Source organism: Corythoichthys intestinalis, chromosome 13 (genome assembly GCF_030265065.1).
Source record: "Corythoichthys intestinalis isolate RoL2023-P3 chromosome 13, ASM3026506v1, whole genome shotgun sequence".
NCBI lineage: Eukaryota > Metazoa > Chordata > Actinopteri > Syngnathiformes > Syngnathidae > Corythoichthys > Corythoichthys intestinalis.
In genome coordinates, this window is record NC_080407.1 from 45,088,616 (window position 1) to 45,111,165 (window position 22,550).

Here is a 22,550-nt window from a genome sequence, read left to right on the forward strand (position 1 = left end):
GCAGATATACAACATATCTGCGCCAAACTTCCCGTGCTTGTTGAGAGTCATAGCCTGAAGGGCCTTGTAAGGGTCATTTGCATCAACTCTACAGTGCCAACTAGTGGCGACAGAAAGGAGTTTTAAAACAGGCCTTTCCTCTTGGGTTTTTTCAACGTAGAGCAATGAAATTTGTCTCTTGCACCCATTTTCCAAATCCAACAGAAAATCAGGTATTTAGGATCGAATGTGAAATTTTTATCCATTTGTAGTATAGTTTACATTTGGAGGCCTGAACATGCACGAAAACTCACCAAATTTTGCACATACATGCGGCTTCGCATGGATTTCGATAATCTTGCAACGTTACAAAAAATGTAACAAAATGGCTCAGTGGTGCCCCCTTGAATTTTTCAAAAAGGCGTTTCCTATTAGGTTTTTTTAACGTAGAGCAATGAAATTTGGGGAGTCCATACCTTGTGCAAAACTGCTCCAAAAAGTCTCTTGAACCCATATTCCAAACCCAACAGGAAATCGGGTATTTTGGATCGAATGTGAAATTTTTATCAATTAACAGTGTGCACATTTGAGACCTTGGCACAGAGGGAGTTAGTTGGATTATCTTCAAAATAGGTTAGACTATTCAGGAGACATAGGAGATCTAAAAATTTTCAAAATGGTGCGTTTTCATTAATGGGTCTGACCAGGCTTTGTGCCAAATTCGGCCATTTTTTCGGCAAAATGACAAATTCAGTACAAGACTAATAGCTCCTTGACACCACGTTCAAAGTCACTCATTTTTCTAATATATGTCCAGTTCTTTTCAGGTTGGTCATTGTAGTTTCAAGACCTTTTGAAATACTTATTTTACGACCCATGTCCACATGTCTGTCTGTTGCAGTGACGGCCCCTTATTCGCTCCTTTTTTGTAGTAGTCTCCCCAATAGGGGTTTTTATCTCTTAGGTGTGTGAATGTAAAGAGGCGACTTTCGAGCATGTTAGGTTCTAATGAGATGATTAAAGAGGACGATCTGCCACCACCCTGACCTGCACACTGTCCGAGTTGCGTGACGTCCGAGTTGCGCTAGATTGCGAGGGCCCATTCAGTCCTGCTTGCAGGCCTAGATTGTCTTGTTGTACATCTTCTGTTGTCACGACATATGGTCTTTAGTTGTTTGTCATGACATTTGGATGTCTTCCTCGGTCTACCAGTACGCGAACTTTAACAACCTTACCATGCTGTTTGTACTTGCTCCAGATTTTTGATACAGCTGACTGTGAACAGCCCACATCTTTGGCAACCATACGTGTAGCGTTACCTTCTTCAAAAAATTTGATAATCCTCTCCTTGGTCTTAAGAGACATCTCTCTTGTGAATCCACTTGGTCCAGCAGCCCTCCAAGGTGTGATAACTGCACAGTTTTTAACTGCTGACTAACGAGCAGATCTAATCTGAGGCAGGGGCCCAATTAAGGAAAGGAAATTGACTGGGTGTGTCTGTATTTTCTACTCAAAATGGAGAGATTCCGTTTTTTTTCCCCTCAGAATGGAGTGATTCTATATTTCCGTGCACTTGCTCTATAAAAGTAACATTTACTGACCACCACAATGTTTTTTATTCATTTCTTTTAGTGTTTCTGAATGCCAAGGAGTTGCACTTTTGAACTAATTCATTCATTTTTCAAACTTTTTATCGGAGTTTGCTCGACATAATAAAATGTCTGAGTGAGTGCTCGTCCGAGACTGGAGATTCCATATTTTTTGCTAGGGGTTTTATCACCTGTTTTGACCATACTATGTGTAAAGGCCAAAAACGCCTATGACCATACCTGCTGTTTGTGTTGATTTGTCAAATATAAAACTATTCAGTCTTATTTTTTTCTATTGGATGTTTATCCTAACAAGTTGAATAAATACTATCAAGCTTCAAAACAGTTGGTCGAGCATGTTTGGTTGTCAATGGGACATCAATATTAAAATTTCGACAACATATTTTGGGATTGTTTTGTCTCTAGGGGTCCAAATTGTTGACTATAATTGCTTGGTCCTGAAATAAAGGACCCAACCTGGCCATTGTGAAGATTTTTTTCCTTGAAATATACAGGCAACATCAAAGTCATGTAAATTTGGCCAAAATAGGCTTAAGTGTTAAAGGGTTAAGAGTACATTGTTCTGCTCCAGCAAAACGAGACGAAACATGAACTAAAGGCTGGGTTTATCCCGCCCATCGGTCTTTGGGCAGTGGGTGGGGCTTGCCTGGCTTCTCTGCATGGTGATTGGCTGTCTGAGTCTGAATCTCTTTTTGATTGAAAGCGAAATGAGCAAATTTTCCAATTTTCATTACGTTGTTCGGAGTTGAACTGGACACTTTCATAATCTTCCTCGCAACAACTCGCGAAAAATCGAGCTAATTTCTGGTGGTTTTTTTTTTTCTAATTTAGCTGCTTGCATTTGTAGTCTTGACTTCTAGCACTCTAGTTTCTTTCCATACCAACCCTCAAAACACTTACAGGCGCTTCCCCTCATTGAAAGACCAGCATCCGCCTCTGGTTTAGACCCCTCCGTAATGGGAAAGCAAGGAGGTCCCATACATTGCTAATGAATCATGAGTAATTCATCGTGTTTGCTCGTTTATTCGGATGAGGCTCGTGGGGTCGCCGGTGGCCGAAGAGCAAACTCGCGAGCCCCGTGAATAATACATGAGACGGGAAACGCGCCGGGTGTGTGCGCGATTGCCATCCCAACAGCCAAATGTCTTCATCTTTCCCCGGTGAAGTACAACTAGACACGAAAAGGCAGCGGCTGGCCCGCAAAAAAAGGCCAAGCTGCCACACATTTCACCCCCAATTAAAAACTTTCCCGGCGACGAGCGTCTCCTTCCTCCTGTGGAATTGTCCAGCTCGCTCGACGCCGAGCGAGGGAAACTTTTATTGCCCTGCAGTAGAGGATGCTAAAAATAATAGTGAACGCATTGAAATAGTTTGGGTCAACTTCCCTGGCCAATAATCGTTTTCAACATCAATTTCCTATTTTTTACCAACTAATATGGGTGAGAACCTCTAGATACTATTTGTGATAACGACGATCACGTGATATGGCGATCCAACGATTATCGATACATGGGGTCATCCGGGAGGGACTCGGGTTCAAGTCGCTACTACTCCGCGTTGAGAGGAGCAAGGGGCACCCTGGACGCCTCCTTGGCTCCTTGGAGAGGTGTTCTAGGCATGTCCCACCGGCAGGAGGCCGGATGGGAGGGAGGGAGCATCCAAAATGGATGTTGCCATGTGGCATTTTTGTTCCCATGCGGTAAAATTGATTTTGCAATGTAGTATTTTTTTGCCATGTGGCAATTTTGATTTTGCCACATGGCATTTTTTTGGTATGTGGCAAAATGGATTTTGCATTGGGGAAAAACATGCCACATGGCAAAATCCATTTTGCCGCATGGCAAAAAATACCACATGGCAAAATCCATTTTGCCACAATGCAAAAAATGCCACATGGCAAAATCCATTTTGCCACGTGGCAAAAAAATACCACATAGCAAAATCCATTTTGCCACAATGCAAAAAATGCCACATGGCAAAATCCATTTTGCCACATGGCAAAAAAACACACATGGCAAAATCCATTTTGCCACGTGGCAAAAAACTGCGAGATTGCAAAATCCATTTTGCCACGTGGCAAAATCCATTTTGCCACATGGCAAAATCCATTTTACCACAATGCAAAAAAAATGCCACATGGCAAAATCCATTTTGCACATGGCAAAAACCACCACATGGCAAAATCCATTTTGCCACAAAGCAAAAAAATACCACATGGCAAATTCCATTTTGACACATGGCAAAAAAATGCCACATGAAAAAAAAACACATGGCAAAATCCATTTTGCCACATGGCAAAAAAAAATGCCACATGGCAAAATCCATTTTACCACAATGCAAAAAAAAATGCCACATGGCAAAATCCATTTTGCACATGCCAAAAAATACCACATGGCAAAATCCATTTTGCCACAGTGCAAAAAAAATGCCACATAGCAAAATCCATTTTGCCATGCAGCAAAAAAACACCACATGGCAAAATCCATTTTGCCACGTGGCAAAAAAAAGCCCACATGGCAAAACACTGCCACATGGCAAAATCCATTTTGCCACATGGCAAAAAAAAAATTCCACATGGCAAAATCCATTTTGCCACATGGCAAAAAAAAAAATCCACATGGCAAAATCCATTTTGCCACATGGCAAAAAAAAAATTCCACATGGCAAAATCCATTTTGCCACATGGCAAAATCCATTTTACCACATGGCAAAATCCATTTTACCACAATGCAAAAAAAAAAAAAAAATCCACATGGCAAAATCCATTTTTCACATGGCAAAAAAAAAATTCCACATGGCAAAATCCATTTTGCCACATGGCAAAATCCATTTTACCACATGGCAAAATCCATTTTACCACAATGCAAAAAAAAAAAAAAAATGCCACATGGCAAAATCCATTTTTCACATGGCAAAAAATACACATGGCAAAATCCATTTTACCACAATGCAAAAAAAAAACAAAAATGCCACATGGCAAAATCCATTTTTCACATGGCAAAAAATACACATGGCAAAATCCATTATGCCACAAAGCAAAAAAATACCACATGGCAAAATCCATTTTGACACATGGCAAAAAAATGCCACATGGAAAAAAACACCACATGGCAAAATCCATTTTGCCACATTGCAAAATCCATTTTGCCTCATGGCAAAAAGATGCCACATTGCAAAATCCATTTTGCCACAATGCAAAAAAAAAAAAAAAGAAAATGCCACTTGGCAAAATCCATTTTGCACATGGCAAAAAATACCACATGGCAAAATCCATTTGCCACAAAGCAAAAAAAATGTCACATTGCAAAATCCATTTTGCCACAAGGCAAAAAATACCACATGGCGAAATCCATTTTGCCACATGGCAAAAAAATACCACACGGCAAAATCCATTTTTCACATGGCAAAACACTGCCACATGGCAAAATCCATTTTGCCACGTGGCAAAAAAACGCCACATGGCAAAATCCATTTTGCCACATGGAAAAAAAAATACCACATGGCAAATTCCATTTTGCCACATAGCAAAAAATGCCACATGGCAAAAAAAACATCACATGACAAAATCCATTTTGCCACATGGCAAAAAAATACCACATGGCAAAATCAATTTAGCCACATGGCAAATACCACTTTTGGTTCTCGGCCCTACTGAAAAATCATGCATTGTAATTGGATTTTTCTTTTTAGATTATCTCTCTCACAGTGGACATGCACCTACGATGAAAATTTCAGACACCTCTATGATTTCTAAGTGGGAAAACTTGCAAAATAGCAGGGTGTTCAAATAATTTTCATTGTATATTGTCACACCCCTACTAACTCGTGACCGCTGTCCCCGTAATATTTGTTCATTTCTCTGCCAGCCCCTCCCAGCTCAAACAGATTGGACTTCTACTCGTGACAAACTAACTCAAGAACCTTTAGCGTCAATGACACTAAAAGAGTTAATAGCTATTGGATTTTCCTCGCCGGTCAGCCAAAAACGCCGACAAAAAGTCCTTTTTCGGCAACTCGGCTAATAAAAATAAAAGTTCTCTACATCAGGCTATTAAAATGAATTCCGTCTCCCAGCGAGAAGACGACGGAAAGCCAGCCTGGGATCATTTCTACCATTAGCTTTCTCATTACATCTTGGCTCTTCCTCTTGTTCAGCATTTCTCTTTATTGTCCGTGACATCAGAGTGCTAATTAGAAGTGCGGCAAGTCATTGGTATTCCAGATGGACCGCCGCCTAATTTAAAGGGGAGCGCCGCGCGAGGAGAGCTACCTCTCTCGCCAAGCGTGTCGACCAAATGTAATATTAAACACCCCGGCAAATGAAATCATTTAAGGGTGTTTGAGAAGGGATGTTGGATATCTGATGGCTAGCAATTACACAGGCTTTGCAGAGGTGAGGTAAGGAATCGCATTACAAGTCATGGCTCTCAGGCATGGAGAGATAAGGAGGGAGGAGAAGTGCACGCGTGTATACGGATGGAAGAACCACCACTTAGTGAAGATGGAGAGAAGACATTTAATTAGGGACACGTGCGCCGGATTTGCTGCCAAAATCAATCAGAAGACTCAAGCCAACTCCGGGATTTTACAGTGGGAAAGTTCAGTTTTTTACGCCGACTAGTTCAAAGTTCACTTCAGAAAATTTGAAAACCAACTATTTCAGTTCATAACTCATGCCACACCTTACCCTGTCATACCCTAATCTGACCTATCAGTTCTTGAGTGTAAACGCGATTTACTTGCACTTCATAAAGTTGAAAAACAACCATTTCAGTTGATACTTCCTGTCATACCCTTCCCTGTCATACCCTAATTTGTCCTGTCCTATCGTTTATTAAGTGTAACAGTGACTTGTCCTTCACAAATTTTAAAAACTATTTCAGTTCAACGTTCCTGTCATACCCTGCCGTCATACCCTATCTGTCCTCTTTTATCGTTTATTATGTGTACGAGTGACCTACTTGTTCTTCAAAATTTTTAAAACTATTTCAGTTAAAAGCTCCTGTCATACCCTGCCGTCATAACCTAATCTGTCTTGTCCTATCCTGTCGCTTATTGAATTTAAGTGTGACTTACTTGCACTTCATGAATTTGAAAACCAACCAATTCAGTTCATAGTTCCTGTCATACCCTATTCTGACCTATCATTTATTAAGCGTAAGAGTGATTTACTTGCGCTTCACAAATTTGAAAGACAACTATTTCAGTTCATAGTTCCTGCCCTGTCATACCATAACCTGTCCTGTCCTATCGTTTATTAAGTGTAAGAGTGACTTACTTGTCCTTCACAAGTTTGAAAACCAACTATTTCAGTTCATAGTTCACGTCATACTCTGCCATATCCTAATCTGTCCTATCCTATCGGTTATTAAGTGTAATTTACTTGCACTTGACAAATTTAAAAACAAATATTTCACTTCATAATTCCTGTCATACTCTGCCCTGTCATACCCTAATATGTCCTGTCATATTATTTATTAAGTGTAAGTGATTTACTTGTCCCTCACAAATTTAAAAATCTATTTCAGTTCAACGTTCCTGTCATACCCTGCCGTCATACTCTAATCTGTCCTGTTTTATCGTTTATTATGTGTACGAGTGACCTACTTGTTTTTCAAAAATTTTAAAACTATTTCAGTTAAAAGCTCCTGTCTTATCCTGCCGTCATAATCTAATCTGTCCTGTCCTATCCTGTCGCTTATTAAATTTAAGTGTGAATTACTTGCACTTCATAAATTTGAAAACCAACCAATTCAGTTCATAGTTCCTGTCATACCCTAATCTGACCTATCATTTCTTAGGTGTAACCGTAATTTACTTGCGCTTCACACATTTGAAAACCAACTATTTCAGTTCATAGTTCCTGCCCTGTCATAACCTAATCTGTCCTGTCCTATCGTTTATTAAGTGTAAGAGTGACTTACTTGTCCCTCACAAATTTAAAAAACTATTTCAGTTCAAAGTTCCTGTCATACCCTGCCGTCATACCCTAATTTGTCCTATCCTATCGGTTATTAAGTATAAGGGTGACTTACTTGTCCTTCACAAATTTTCAAAAAAACAATTATTTTAGTTCAAAATTCCTGTCATACCTTGCCGTCATACCCTAATCTGTCCTGTCCCATACTATCAATTATTAAGTGTAAGAATGACTTACTTGCACTTCATAAATTTGAAAACCAACCAATTCAGTTCATAGTTCCTGTCATACCCTAATCTGACCTATCATTTATTAAGCGTAAACATGATCCACTTGCGCTTCACAAATTCAAAAACCAACTATTTCAGTTCATCGTTCCTGCCCTGTCATACCATAATCTGTCCTATCAATTATTAAGTGTAAGCGTGACCTACTTGCGCTTCTCAAATTTGAAAAACAACTATTTCAGTTCATAGTTCCTGCCCTGTCATACCCTAATCTGTCCTATCCTAACAGTTATTAAGTGTAAGCGTGACTTACTTGCGCTTCACAAATTTGAAAACCAACTATTTCAGTTCATAGTTCATGTCATACTCTGCCATATCCTAATATGTCCCATTCTATCGGTTATGAAGTGTGATTTACTTGCACTTCACAAATTTAAAAACAAATATATCATTTCATAGTTCCTGTCATACTCTGCCCTGTCATACCCCAATCTGTCCTGTCCTATCGTTTATTAAGTGTAAGAGTGACTTACTTGTCCCTCACAAATTAAAAAAAACTATTTCAGTTCAAAGTTCCTGTCATACCCTGCCGTTATACCCTAATCTGTCCTATCCTATTGGTTATTAAGTGTAAGAGTAATTTACTTGTCCCTCACATATTTAAAAAACTTCAAAGTTCCTGTCATACCCTGCCGTCATAAACCAATCTGTCCTTTCCTATCCTGTCGGTAATTAAATTTAAGTGTGACTTACTTGCACTTCATAAATTAACTAATTCCGTTCATAGTTCCTGTCATACCCTGCCCGCCATGCCCTAATCTGACCTATCATTTATTAAGTGTAAGTGTGATGTACTTGCGCTTCACAAATTTCAAAACCAACAATTTCAGTTCATAGTTCCTGCCCTGTCATACTCTAATCTGTCCTGTCCTATCGTTTATTACGTGTAAGAGTGACTTATTTGTCCTTCACAATTTTTTTCACAATATTTTTATTCATTATACACACTTTATAACAACATGACAACACAAAACAAAAAACAAAGCAGTCCAGCAAAAACTATTTCAGTTCAAAGTTCCTGTCATACCCTGCCGTGATACCCCAATCTGTCCGGTCCTATCCGATCGGTTATTAAGCGTAAGTGTGACTTACTTGTCCTTCACAAATTTAAAGAAACAACTGTTTTAGTTCAAAGTTCCTGTCATACCCTGCCCTGTCATACCTAATCTGTCCTGTCCTATCGTTTATCAAGTGGAAGAGTGATTTACTTGTCCTTCACAAATGTAAAAAAAACAAAACATTTTAGTTAAAGGTTCCTGTCATACCCTGCCGTCATAACCTAATCTGTCCTGTTTTATCATATTAATTATTAAGTGTAAGTGTGATTTACTTGCACTTCATAAATGTGAACACCAACCATTTCAGTTCATAGTTCATGTCATACTCTGCCATATCCTAATCTGTCCTGTCCTATCGTTCATTAGGTGCAAGTGTGACTTACTTGTCTCTCACAAATTTAAAAAACTATTTCAGTTCAAAGTTCCTGTCATACCCTGCCGTCATACCCTAATCTGTCCTATCCTATCTGTTATTAAGTGTAAGTGTGACTTACTTGTCCTTCACAAATTTAAAAAAACTATTTTTGTTCAAAGTTCCTGTCATACCCTGCCGTCATAACCTAATCTGTCCTGTCCTATCCTGTCGGTTATTAAATTTAAGTGTGATTTACTTGTCCTTCACAAATTTAAAAAACTGTCATACCATAATCTATCCTATCAGTTATTAAGTGTAAACTTGACTTACTTGCACTTTATAAATTTGAAAATCAACCAATTCAGTTCATTGTTCCCGTCATACCCTGCCCTGTCATACCCTAATCTGACCTATCATTTATTAAATTTAAGCATGATTTACTTGCGCCTCACAAATTTGAAAAACAACTATTTCCGTTCGTAGTTTCTGCCCTGTCATACCCTAATCTGTCCTATCAGTTATTAAATGTAAGCGTGACTTACTTGCACACTTCTTACAGATGATCACACCCAGGTTGAGAGACGCCCATTCGGGCTGCTCGGCGCGACAGTCGGCGCAACTGCGGTTGGCCTCGTTGAACCAAATCTTCTCGGCCACTTCGTAGTCACATAGAGTCTCCGTGATGGATTCCCGAACCGCTTCGATCCACTCCAGCTTCTCCCGTTCAGACTCGGCCACGAAGCTGTGGACGCCATGGTGACAAAACAAGGGCTATTTTCAAAGGTTAGAACAATGGAAAGCGTGTCCGTTCATTTATTCTCCAGAATATACGAGGCTGTAAATGCAGGGGGCGGAGTTGAAGTTAGAAAATGATCATCCTTTCAAGCTGACAAGAACTAAATTGCCACCTTCGGTCTGATTAGAAGTTATAGCCGCGACTATGCTTTTTGCGTTTGGCATTTGAGCCACAATTACAGCAATTTATATAATCTCGCGCATTGTCAAAAAGCCTCAATCACGGTGGCGACCCCCGTTTTCATTCGTCGAGCAGAATATTGCAATCACGCCGGTCTTGTGCTACATGACGCTTATCCAAGAGGAAGACATTAAATCGGGAAAAAAATATAGAATTCAAAGTTATATCAAGTGAAAAAGACATCTCTTTATAGGGAATGTTTTACAGCAACACTGTGCAACTATTGAGTTTTGGTTGATTTTAGCGACGCCGGTGGACAAAAGCGGTAGTGTTTTGCAATAGACCCCACTCAGTTGACAAAAGAGCTCCCACAGACATTGCACCACGCCTTTCCGTAGGGGGCCGACCAGAGCAGAACGTTGAGTTGGCTTTCACTGTAATAAACTAAAACCCACGCTGCGTTCTAATGCCGGATTTAGGTGGAAACAGGACAAAGGTTTTACTGCATACAAGCAGTCAGGAGTGTCTCTCTTTGTTGCTCTGCCATCTTTGCAGATTTTGCACGAAAGTGTTCGCATTGACTTCGGTCTTTATGATGTATGAGGAAAGGGGGAACAGAGGGGTATTTCAAGTAGTTGTCAGTCGACATGTCGTGACAAATGTTATGAAAATATTTTATAAAGGTTGAAAAGTTACCAATTGTTGCTTTAAGTACACTGAGTCAAAATGAGTTAAAAGGTCCTGTCATACTTTAGAAAATCCTGTCCTCCATTGCCGTCAAGGTTAGTCAGTTTTTTTTGGTATGTGGCAAAATGGATTTTGATAAGTGACATTTTTGGGGGGTATTTGACAAAATGAATTTTGACATGTGGCATTTTTATTTGGTATGTGGCAAAATGGATTTTGATATGTGGCATTTTTATTTGGTATGTGCCAAAATGGGTTTTGGCATGTGGAGTTTTTTTTTTTTTTTTTTTTTGTGGCAAAATGAATTTTGGCATGTTGCATTTTTTGGGGATGTGCAAAAATGTATTTTGGAATGTGACTTTTTTTATTATGTTGCATTGCTTTTTGGTATGTGGCAAAATGGATTTTGATATGTGGCACTTATATTTGGTATGTGGCAAAAATGGATTTTGGCATGTGGATTTTTTTTTTTTTTTTTTTTTTTTTTTTTTGTTATTTGACAAAATTTTGGCATGTGGCTTTTTTGGGGGGATGTGGCGAAATGGATTTTGGTATGTGGCATTTTTTTGGTATGTGGCTTTTTTTTTTTTGGTATGTGGCAAAATGGATTTTAATATGTGGCATTTTTATTTGGTATGTGGCAAAATGGATCTTGGCATGTGGATTTTTTTGTGTTATGTGGCAAAATGAATTTTGGCATGGCTTTTTTTGGTTTGTTGCAAAATTGATTCTGGTATGTGGCATTTTTTGGTATGTGGCATTTTTTTGGTATGTGGCAAAATTGATTTTGAAATGTGGCAATTCTTATTTGGTATGTGGCAAAATGGATTTTGCCATGTGGATTTTTTTTGTTTTGGTATTTGACAAAATTTTGGCAAGTGGCCTTTTTTGGAGATGTACTTCAAAATGGATTTTGGTATGTGGCATTATTTTGGTATGTGTCAAAATGGATTTTGATATGTGGCATTTTTATTTGGTATATGTCAAAATGGATTTTGTCGTGGATTTTTTTTTTTTTTTTGGGGGGGGTATTTGACAAAATTTTGGCATTTGGATTTTTTGGGGGGTATGTGGCAAAATGACTTTTGGCATGTGGCATTTATTTGGTATTTTGCAAAATGGATTCGGGTATGTGGTTTTGTTGTTTTTTTGTATGTGGCATTTTTTTGGTATGTGACAAAATGGATTTTGATATGTGGCATTTTTATTTGGTATGTAGCAAAATGGATTTTGGCATGTTGATTTTTTTGGGGATGTGGCCAAATGGATTTTGGTATGTGGCATTTTTTGGAGTATGTGGCAAAATGGGATTTTGGCATGTGGATTTTTTGTGCTATGTGGCAAAATGAATTTTGGCATGTGCCATTTTTTTTTTTGTATGAAGCAAAAATGATTTTGGTATGTGGCATTTTTTTTTATATGTGGCAAACCTGCATGTACACTTTTTGCTGGGAATGGGATATTTATAAGACCAAACATACTGGGTGAACGGGGATCAGGTCTACATTTTTCAGCACTATGAACCTAATTAATTGATAGGCTTTATAATGTAGTAGTAGTATAATGTCGTCACAAATGTTATAAAAATATTTTTAAAAGGTTGAAAAGTTACCTAGTGTTGCTTTACTTTAAATACTCTCAGTCAAAATTAGTTAAAATGTCATGTCATACTCTATCAATCCTGTCCTCCCTTGCTGTCAATTTTTGCAAATTTCTGAAATAACGTTAAAGCCGGAAGGTTGTTGATCTGTTTCAGCGTCGTAAGTGTTAAAATGCTGAAATTCCTGTGTTGTCTATGTAAAAAGAGCTAATTTTAAAGAAACTCTGATTGGCTTAGAACTGTCAATGGCATCGGGGCTGCTATCTGTAGAACCTTTGAGGTGACGCCGCACTCCCTCAGGCCCGCCGATCAATAAGCGCGCAGCTTGTTTGAGCCGTAATGGCCCATTTCGAATACAACCATCACAAAGCGTGGCTTGTTTGTTTGCGGACGACGACCCTCCCTTTTTTTCTTCGCCTTTTGTAGATTGACTTGATTTATGTAAGACCCTCCGTAGTTCCTCCACCCGTCTTCCGTACGTCCAATCGATCTGTTTGCGCGAGGCCTCCGTAATGGTCTCGTCGTTCGCCGCTTTTGTTAATAACCTGGACTTAATTGCCATTTTGTGTTGAACCCCTCCCTCTCTAAAACAGAAAGTGGAATTAAAATGAGCTCCTGAATTGTTTTGATGAGGTGAATGCTGAAAGCTTTGTATCGTGTGTGTGTGTGCGCGGATCAAATCGATTGGTCACCCTAGGAGTTTTCTGATACCTGCTCTAGGTGGGGATTAGCCAGAAACTCATCTAATCACTTTAGGCTGGGGAGACTCACTTTGGCTTTTCCATTGTTTGGCCGCCGCCAGAGATACCGTCGTTGACTTTTATTAGTGGCGAGAATGACAATTAGCGTTGCGGGACAAAGACATTCAAGTTTGACGGCGAGAAAACTTAGCGCTGGGACTGAAATAAATCCGCAGATAAAGGTTTTAGCTCAAGGGCACGTCACACTTGTTGACAATATTTGTACCTTGGATATTAGCGAACACTCCCGAATGAAAATTCCTGACGATGGAGGTCTTTAGATTAGAGGACACGCTTGAGTTTTTCAATTTCCAAATACCTTCCAGTATCTCTTGGGAAAATAGCTATTGATGGCACAAGACGTCCAATCCAGTGCTAGCGTACTAGTCAACTGGAAATATGACTTGAACAAAGGGCGTAGGTTTGCAAAGTGACGGCAGGGACATAACATTACCAACATTTCATGTGGCTTTTTTTTTTTGGTATGTGGCAAAACGGATTTTGGCATGTGGCATTTTTTGGGGAAGTGTATGGTTAAAAATCACAGCCGCACATGTTTTTCTGCCATTTAAAAATGAATGGAAAATTTGGACGTGCATGGCAGTCAATGGAATGGATGTGCATGGCCAGCAAAAATGCCATATACCCAATAAAAATTTTTTTAAAATGCCACATGTCAGAATCCATTTTGCCAGATACCAAAAAAAAAAAAAAAAAAGCCACATGTCAAAATCAATTTTGCCACATGGCAAAAATATGCCACATGTCAAAATCAATTTTGCCACATACCAAAAAAATATGCCACATGTCAAAATCAATTTTGCCACATACCAAAAAAATATGCCACATGGCGAAATCAATTTTGCCACATACCAAAAAACAATGCCACATGCCAAAATCCATTGTGCCACATGCCAAAATCAATTTTGCCACATACCAAAAAAATGTCACTTGCCAACATTTTGCCACATACCAAAATAAATGTCACAGACCAAAATCCATTTTACCACATACCAAAAAAATGTCACAAACCAAAATCCATTTTGCCACAGACCAAAAAAATGCCACATGCCAAAATAAATGTCACATACCAAAATCCATTTTGCCACATACCAAAAAAATGCCACATGCCAAAATACATTTTGCCACATACCAAAACAAATGTCACATACCAAAATCCATTTTGCCACATACCCAAAAAAATTCCACATGCCAAAATCAATTTTGCCACATGCCAAAATACATTTTGCCACATACCAAAAACAATGCCACATGGCAAAATACATTTTCACAAATGGCAAAATCACTTTTGTCACACACCAAAAAATTGCCACTTGGAAAAAAATGCCACATGCCAAAATACATTTTGCTCCATACCAAACAAAATGCCACATGCCAAAATACATTTTGCCATGTACCCCAAAAAAATGCTACATTCCAAAATCATTTTTGCCACACGGCAAAAAAAAAATGTCACGGCAAAAAAAAAAAAAAATGCCACATCGCAAAATCAATTTTGCCACATGGAAAAAAAATGCCACATGGAAAAAAAATGCCACATGCCAAAATCCTGTTTGCAACATGGCAAAAAAAATGCCTCATGCCAAAATCCTGTTTGCTACATGGCAAAAAAATGTCACATACCAAATCCATTTTGCCAAATACCAAAGAATGTCACATCCCAAAATCGATTTTGCCAAATACCAAAAAAAAACACATGGCAAAATCCATTTTGCTACATACCAAAAAAATGCCACATGCCAAAATCCATTTTGCTACATACCAAAAAAATGCCACATGCCAAAATCCATTTTGCCACTTACCAAAAAAACGCCACATGTCAAAATACCTTTTGCAACATGGCAAAAAAAAGCCACATGGCAAAATCAATTTTGCCACAGACCAAAAAAATGCCACATGGAAAAAAAAAAACAACCACATGTCAAAATCCATTTTGCCAAAGACCAAAAAAAAAGTCACATGCCAAAACACATTTTGCCACATACCAAATACCACATTTCCATCTCACTGTCTCTCAAGAATTGACCCTACCATTATTTGTCATTATTATTTAATAATAATTAAACATTATTATTTATTTAGTCATTATTTTCATTATGTTCAAAATTACATATACCCCTTTTCACTTGCTGAATGCGCCGATCCATTCCGCCCCCCCCAAGCGCACGTTTGATTGGCTGATGACTTGACCCACCCCTGACACACACACACGCATGCTCACACTCACACAGCCCCGATAGGAATACATGGCATATTTTTAGTTTTTCTCGGCCAGCAGCAGCCACTGTAAGTAATTTAAATAGACACCACTGTTGTGGAGGTGGGAAACACACCACTAATTTTGCTACTGGAAGTCAGAACTGCATCAGAGTTAGCATAACATTAAACTGTGTGAACTTGCTCACCCAATCTGTTTGATCTTAAAAAGTGTACATGCAGGTTATGCTGCTTTATACCAATGGGGAGACCAGACCTGCACCCTTGATTTGAACGACCTACCAAAAGTTCTTGAAAGGCGTGTTGATCTCAAAGACCCGTCGGTCCACGTTGCGCACGTTGGCGGCCGTTAGCTCCACTTCGCAGATAGCCAGGCCCGCTTCATAGTCCTGGACCAGCACAAAAAAACATCTTATTCAAGTAATAGCTGAAAATTGAAAAGCACCAAGCAGATGCTGCATTTTTATTCCTGCCGGCGTAAAAAGCAGGAACACCTTGAACCGAATATCCCGTATTCGTCTTGAGCAGACAGCATCTGAAGCTCGTATTTCCAGGCCAGATTTAGAAGCGCCTTCCAATAAGGCGCGATCACCTGCTCGCCTCATTAAAGTCACAGCTCGTTCTCCCCGCACGGGCTTTGAATTTAATTCGGGCTCATCTCGGCTAACAAACACGGAAGGAGAGCTACATTTACATCAGCCGCATTGTCAGTCTTGCCGGCTTTTTTTCCGGGAATGAGAGTCCTGCTAGAAATAGTTTGTGACAGGCAATCTTGCACACGTCGAGGGCCCGAACCGGGTTCGACGCGTGTTGTCGTCGGACCTAAAACTCAGCGGAAAGGTGCATTTTAGGACGCCATACATCAAATCACTTCCTTCGCCGTAAGACTGACATTGCAGACAAAAAGAACTGACGATGAACTCGGTAATTTCCGGCAATTGGGAGCTTCTATTCAGTTTCTATGGAACTTATTCTCATTTAGGTCTGGGGTTGAGCAGCAGCCTATCTCGTAGATAGACTGTAGACCAGTTTCGAGACCACATTTTCAGAGTCTTGGTCTTGTCTTAGGCTACGATCAGACTGCAGGTCCCAATTGGATTTCTCCTCAAATCTGATTTTTAGGCGTGACTGTTCACACCATGTTTAGTAAGTGTACAAATCAGTTCTGGGACTGTTCACATTCTTGACACAGCTGATAGACTGTTGTAGCAACGAAGGCGTCATTCAGCATAGAGTGACGTCATGGAGAGTCAAACATTATAACAATAAATCAACAAGATGGCATTAACATTAACATTCTGTTAAAGCGATCCAAGGATAGAAAGACTTGTAGTTCTTAAAAGATAAATGTTAGTACAAGTTATAGAAATGTTATATTAAAACCCCTCTTCATGTTTTCGTTTTAATAAAATCTGTAAAATTTTCAATCAAAAATTAATAGCCCCCCATTGTTGATGTCAATAATTACACAATGCTCATGGGTGCTTGAGCCCATAAAATCAGTCGCACCCAAGCGCCAGCAGAGGGCAGCAAAACTCCAAAAAACACAAGTAACAAGTTGGCATTGCACTGTGTTGTCATTTTAATCTGTTTGAGGGGGGCATGTGCGTTAATTGCGTCAAATATTTTAACGTGATTAATTTTTAAAAATTAATTACCGCCCGTTAACGCGATAATTTTGACAACCCTAGTTATAAGCATTCATAAATGCTCAGGACAGTGTCATGTCAAAATTATGATTGTCAAATGACGGCCTTATGGCGCCACTGTCAAATAAAGTGTTAGCAAATACCATAACTAGCCATTGATGAAACAACTGGAACAGTAACTGAAGAAATACAACCCCAGGCAAGAAGTATAGAATCACCAGTCTTGGACGAGCACTCACTCAGACATTTTAATATGTAGAATAAACTCAGATAAAAAGCTCGAAAAAAATAATGAATTAAAGTGCAACTCTTTAGCATTCAGAAACACTACAAGAAATGAATAAAAAACATTGTGGTGGTCAGTAAATGTTACTTTTATAGAGCAAGTGCAGGGAATATATACGTATATATATTATATATATATATATATGGAATCACTCCATTCTAAGGAAGAAAACATGGAATCATTAGAAACAAACAAAGAAATAACAATCAATCAAAACATATCTCTCGTATTTAGTTGCACCACCTTTGGCTTTTATGACAGCTTGCAGTCTCTGAGGTATGGACTTGATGAGTGACAAACAGTGTTCCTCATCAATTTGGTGCCAGATCATCCTTATAGGTCGGAGCCTGGCTGGCTTTTTTCAATTTAACCCACAGGTTTTCAATAGGGTTGAGATCTGGGCTATTTGCAGGCAATGATATTTACTGGATGAGTCTTTCTTCAAGGTATGCTTTAACAGTTTTAGCTCTGTGGCATGATGCATTGTCATTTTGAAAAATGACAAACATATTTTCAATTGAAGGGATAAGAAAGCTAAATTTCAATGTAAACTTGTGCATTTATTGAAGATTTAACCACAGCCATCTCCCCAGTGCCTTTGCCTGAGATGCAGCCCCATATCATCCAGGACTGAGAGAATTTTGATGTTTTCTTCAGGCAGTCATCTTTGTAAATCTCACTGGAACGGCACCAAACAAAGTTCCAGCATCATCACCTTGTCCAATCTTGACTCATCACTGAAATTAACCTGCATCTAGTCATTCACAGTCCATGATTGCCTCTCCGTAGCCCATTGCAGTCTTATTCTTTTCTGTTTAAGAGTCAATGATGGTTTCCTTTTAGCTTTCCTGTATGAAAAGCCCATTTCCTTTAGGCAATTTTCCACAGTTCTGTCACATACTTTGACTCCAGCTTCCTCCCATTTCTTGTTCATTTGTCTTCTTGTACATCTTCTGTTTTCAAGACATATGGCCTTTAGTTGTTTGTCATGATGTTTGGATGTCTTCCTCGGTCTACCACTAAGCTCAACTTTAACAACCTTGCCATGCTGTTTGTACATGGTCCAGATTTTTGATACAGCTGTCTGTGAACAGCCCACATCTTTGTCAACCACATGTGTAGCGTTACCTTCTTCAACAAGTTTGATAATCCTCTCCTTGGTCTCAAGAGACATCTCTCTTGTTGGAACCATGATTCTTGTGAATCCACTTGGTCCAGCAGCCCTCCAAGGAGTGATAACTGCACCGTTTTTAACTGCTGACTAATGAGCAGATCTAATTTGAGGCAGGGGCCCAATTAAGGAGAGGAAATTGACTGCAGTCGTATGATGCCGCTGTCAAATAAAGTGTTACGGTTAATTTCTTTTGGTGTAAATATCCCATAATACAGTGAGGACAGCTGCGGCTTATAGTCCAGCGCAGCTTATCTATGAACAAATGCTATTTTTAAATTTGGTGGGCTGCGGATTATAGTCAGGTGCGCCTTATAGTGCGAAAATTAGCACTAGAACATGCTCCATGTTGAACCCCAACTCATTAAATATCAAGTATCGTTAACCACAGGTTGTGATGCTAACCAAACAACAGTTCCGGGCTACAAAAGCCTTTTACATGCTAAAAGGTATGCAATTTCAGCTATAGTTCGGATCAAGGTGCGGTTGCTTTCGCACCCATTGCGAAACACACCACGGTCTGCTTGGACACAAACCAGTTGTTTGGTCCGTTGGTTTGTATTCACATCAGGCCAAAAGGTGCACACTACTAACTCTTTTGGTTTGGTCCAGACCAAACAGGATACGGCACCAGACTCGCCTGCGTGGCAGATTCTGGATTCTTGTTACCAAACTATTTCCCCGTATCCTTTCAACAGAATGTAACAATCACAGTTAGAAGACGACAGGTATCAGGGAAGCTCAAGTTTGAACTCCAAGACAAGTGTTACCTCGATAGCTAGATTAGAGAAATAAATAACGACCACAACCATGGATTGATTTTCTTCGAAGGTTTTAGTACAAGAGCTCTTGGGTACAGACGCGGAATAGCGCACAAAGTGCCTATCCGCATGTGGACAAAAGAGAGATACAGGGCATCCCTCTATATATGGGTTGATACCATAGAAATGAAATCGAAACTTAGTAAAAACATCTCAAGTTACAGAAAAACATCTCTCATAGGGGAAAACCACCTTAAGCTGTAACCTTGAATCGCCAGCTGTGGCCAGGAAGAAATTTGATAAGCAACAGTTGCTATATTGTATTCATTCAGGGCATATTGGAAAACAACAGGAACATGACAGTCCATATCTGGGCATATTGACTCCGTCTACAATCGTCAAGGCTATGAGAAGGCCCACTCAAAAAGATTACAGATTATTTTAACAATGATACTCTATGCTATAATGTTCTCATGCAAGCATAAGCATGAATAAATTGTCTCACAACAGCAAACAGCGACAGCCGAACCAGATGGCGTTCCGCTGGAGCTGCTCCAGCAAGTCGGCCGGCGAGGCCAAACTCCGCACGTCCACTCCAGTGTTAACTCTTTGTACTGACTCCATTTTGAACGGTTTAAAGAAGGCTCACCGAAAACAGGTTGACAATTTATTCGTCGACAATGGTCAAAAAACAAAGCAAAACAGACGACGGAAAGGCAATGCTGGATCCAGGGTCAGCAAAACAACGGACACATCGAAATGTCCCCAAGAAGCGACAGTTGTTATCTAAATGTTCAGTCTTCAGTCTTTGAAAGCTGCGGTGGAGTGGGCCGGGCAGAAGGTATGCTTGGGGGTTGTCCTGGGATCATCCTTCTGTGTCAGGTTTGAGTGGTCAAGTTCATGTGTCCTCTTTTGTGGCTGGGTCGTGGTTGCCACGGCAACCGACGCATGTCTTGACGTCTCAGGCGCCGCGCTATCAACTTGTTTTCCTGGTAGGGCGAGGGTGTTCTGACCCCACCGAAGAGTCACTGACGTTTTCTCCTTACCTTATCAGGCGAGGGCTGATAAGTTGGTCCACTTTACCATGTCAAAGGGCATGGAGTGAAGTCTGCCTAAACTATGGTTAAATTCTTTACTATAATGAATGTGTTAGACTAATGCAAACAGTTATACAGTGTCTGCGAGTCTATTCTCTTCACTGTCAAGATGCGTGATGTGATTTTAAGGCGAAACAAGCCTATGGGAGAAACGGAAAAGCCCTACCTGCCACGAACAACCGCGCTAACGTAATATCTCTTTTTATTCCGAGCGCTACCTTTCCCTCTCACTTTGTAAGCCTTCAGACTGTCTTTACCTCGGCGCTTAAATGACCTCAAACACAGCTCCATCACAGAGCTTACGACCCGTGAGAAATGAGTCCGGGGGCGGCGGCGGAGGCAGCGCCGGGCCCGTGTTGCCAAAAGCTCGTTCATCATGTTAGATTAAATACTCCACTCCGCTGAGCTCCGACGGGGGCGCCGCTCTACTTAAGCCCCTCCCCTTCACCGCACGCGCAAACACCCCCCGCCGCCGGATTGATCTCCGGCCGAAATAATACAATTAATTTGGATTTTCTCCTGCCCGTTCGCGAATGTGCTGACGCGGAGGGAAACCCGAAAGAGAAATCTAACAAAGATGTTTGCTCACGCTAATGAAGAAAATAATGAAAGGCAAACAGCACAACAGCGGGCGAAGGAGCGCCTGTAGCATTCTCCAAATAGAGGCAAGGAACTTCGGAAATAGCATCAATGGAATTTGCTCTTTTGGGATTTAATTGGACTGAATTCAAAAAATTGAGAAGCTTTCAACCGCACATAAGATCCAAATTTCTCAAACTTGACGACTGTGAACTATTACAAGTTCAAAAAAATCCTAAATTAAAGAGGAGCGGGATTGAATGTTTAAAAAAGTGCCTAACAAATGTGCTCCATTTGTCCAATGGTGTGCCGGCGGCTAGTGGACAATTATTTGCAGGTTTGAAGGGATAAGATCGTTGTCTAAAATTTCAGTGTAAACTTGTCATCCAACATGCCTCCTAGGATACACTGCAGCGCTACAGATGTAAATAACAATCAAAAAGCATGTTCCGTGCTAAATAATTCTTCAGTTACTGTTCCAGTTGTTTCATCAATTGCTAGTTATGATATTTGCTAACACATTATTTGACAGTGGCGCCATATATCTGTTATTAGACAATCATAATAATGACAATGTCCTGAGCATTAATGAATGTTTATAACAGATGTCATTTAGTGTTATTCGGCAAATTATCTTACTTTTGAATTGATGTAAAAGATCCGAGCTGGACATAAATGGAGTTTGTGACATAATTTCCCGGATGACTCTTAATGTCATAAGCATTCAGTAATGCCTATGATAGTGTCATTATGACGGTCTTAAGACAGTCTTTGACGCCACTGTCATATAAAGTGTTACCTATTAACACAAATAAATCCAAAAATAAGCCGAAGGATTAAAAATGAGGGGGGAAAAAGTAGCGGCTTTATAGTCCGAAAATTGCAATAGTTTTTCCAGTCCAAAAGCAGCTGTTGCAGTCCAAATTTGTCATGTGCATATTCTCTATAATAGCTGTGCATAATAGCAGTCTTCACGTATGCTGGATAGTTTACAAACTACTACTAGGCTACTACAAAGACAGTGTTCTATTTCACCTGCAGTGTGTGTTGGAGTTTTTGTATTGGAAATAAAAGTGCCCGTGTAATTTAACAACAATTAGTGCAGCAAGACAAACAAACACATCTGAAAATTAAAAGGTCAAATAAGCCTCCTTTTAACACCCTCTTTCACAATACTAAAATATATTGCACACGAATAGAGGGACAGCCAGAACCAAAAGTGGTATTTGCCATGTAGCAAAATGGAATTTGCAATGTGGCATTTTTTTTACCATGTGGCAAACTTAATTTTGCCAAATGGCATTTTTTGCCATGTGGCATTTTTTTTTTGCCATGCGGCAAAATGGAGTTTGCCATGTGGCATTTTTTTTGCCATGTGGCATTTTTTTGCCATGTGGCATTTTTTTCTTTGCCAACGGGCATTTTTTTGCCATGTGGCAAAACTCATTTAGCCATGTGGCATTTTTTTTTTTTTTGCCATGCGGCATTATTTTTGCCATGTGGCAAAATGGATTTTGACATGTGGCTTTTTTTTTGTATGTGGCAAAATGGACTTTGGTTTGTGTCATTTTTGGGGGGGTATATGGCATTTTGGGGAGGTATATGGCAGTTTTGCAG

General features: G+C 39.7%; 1 protein-coding gene across 4 annotated transcripts in view; it reads right to left on the reverse strand.

Annotated features, from left to right (window-relative positions):
• Positions 1–22,550, reverse strand: part of LOC130928357 (structure-specific endonuclease subunit slx1-like) — a 157,297-nt gene that overhangs the window by 75,361 nt on the left and 59,386 nt on the right. For all 4 annotated transcript variants that reach the window (XM_057854876.1, XM_057854875.1, XM_057854874.1 and 1 more), the window contains exons 9-10: positions 15,673–15,779; positions 9,752–9,951 (exon numbers count right to left, since the gene is read on the reverse strand). In XM_057854876.1, the coding sequence (XP_057710859.1) occupies positions 9,752–9,951; positions 15,673–15,779 (307 nt within the window). The remainder of the gene's footprint in view (positions 1–9,751; positions 9,952–15,672; positions 15,780–22,550) is intronic.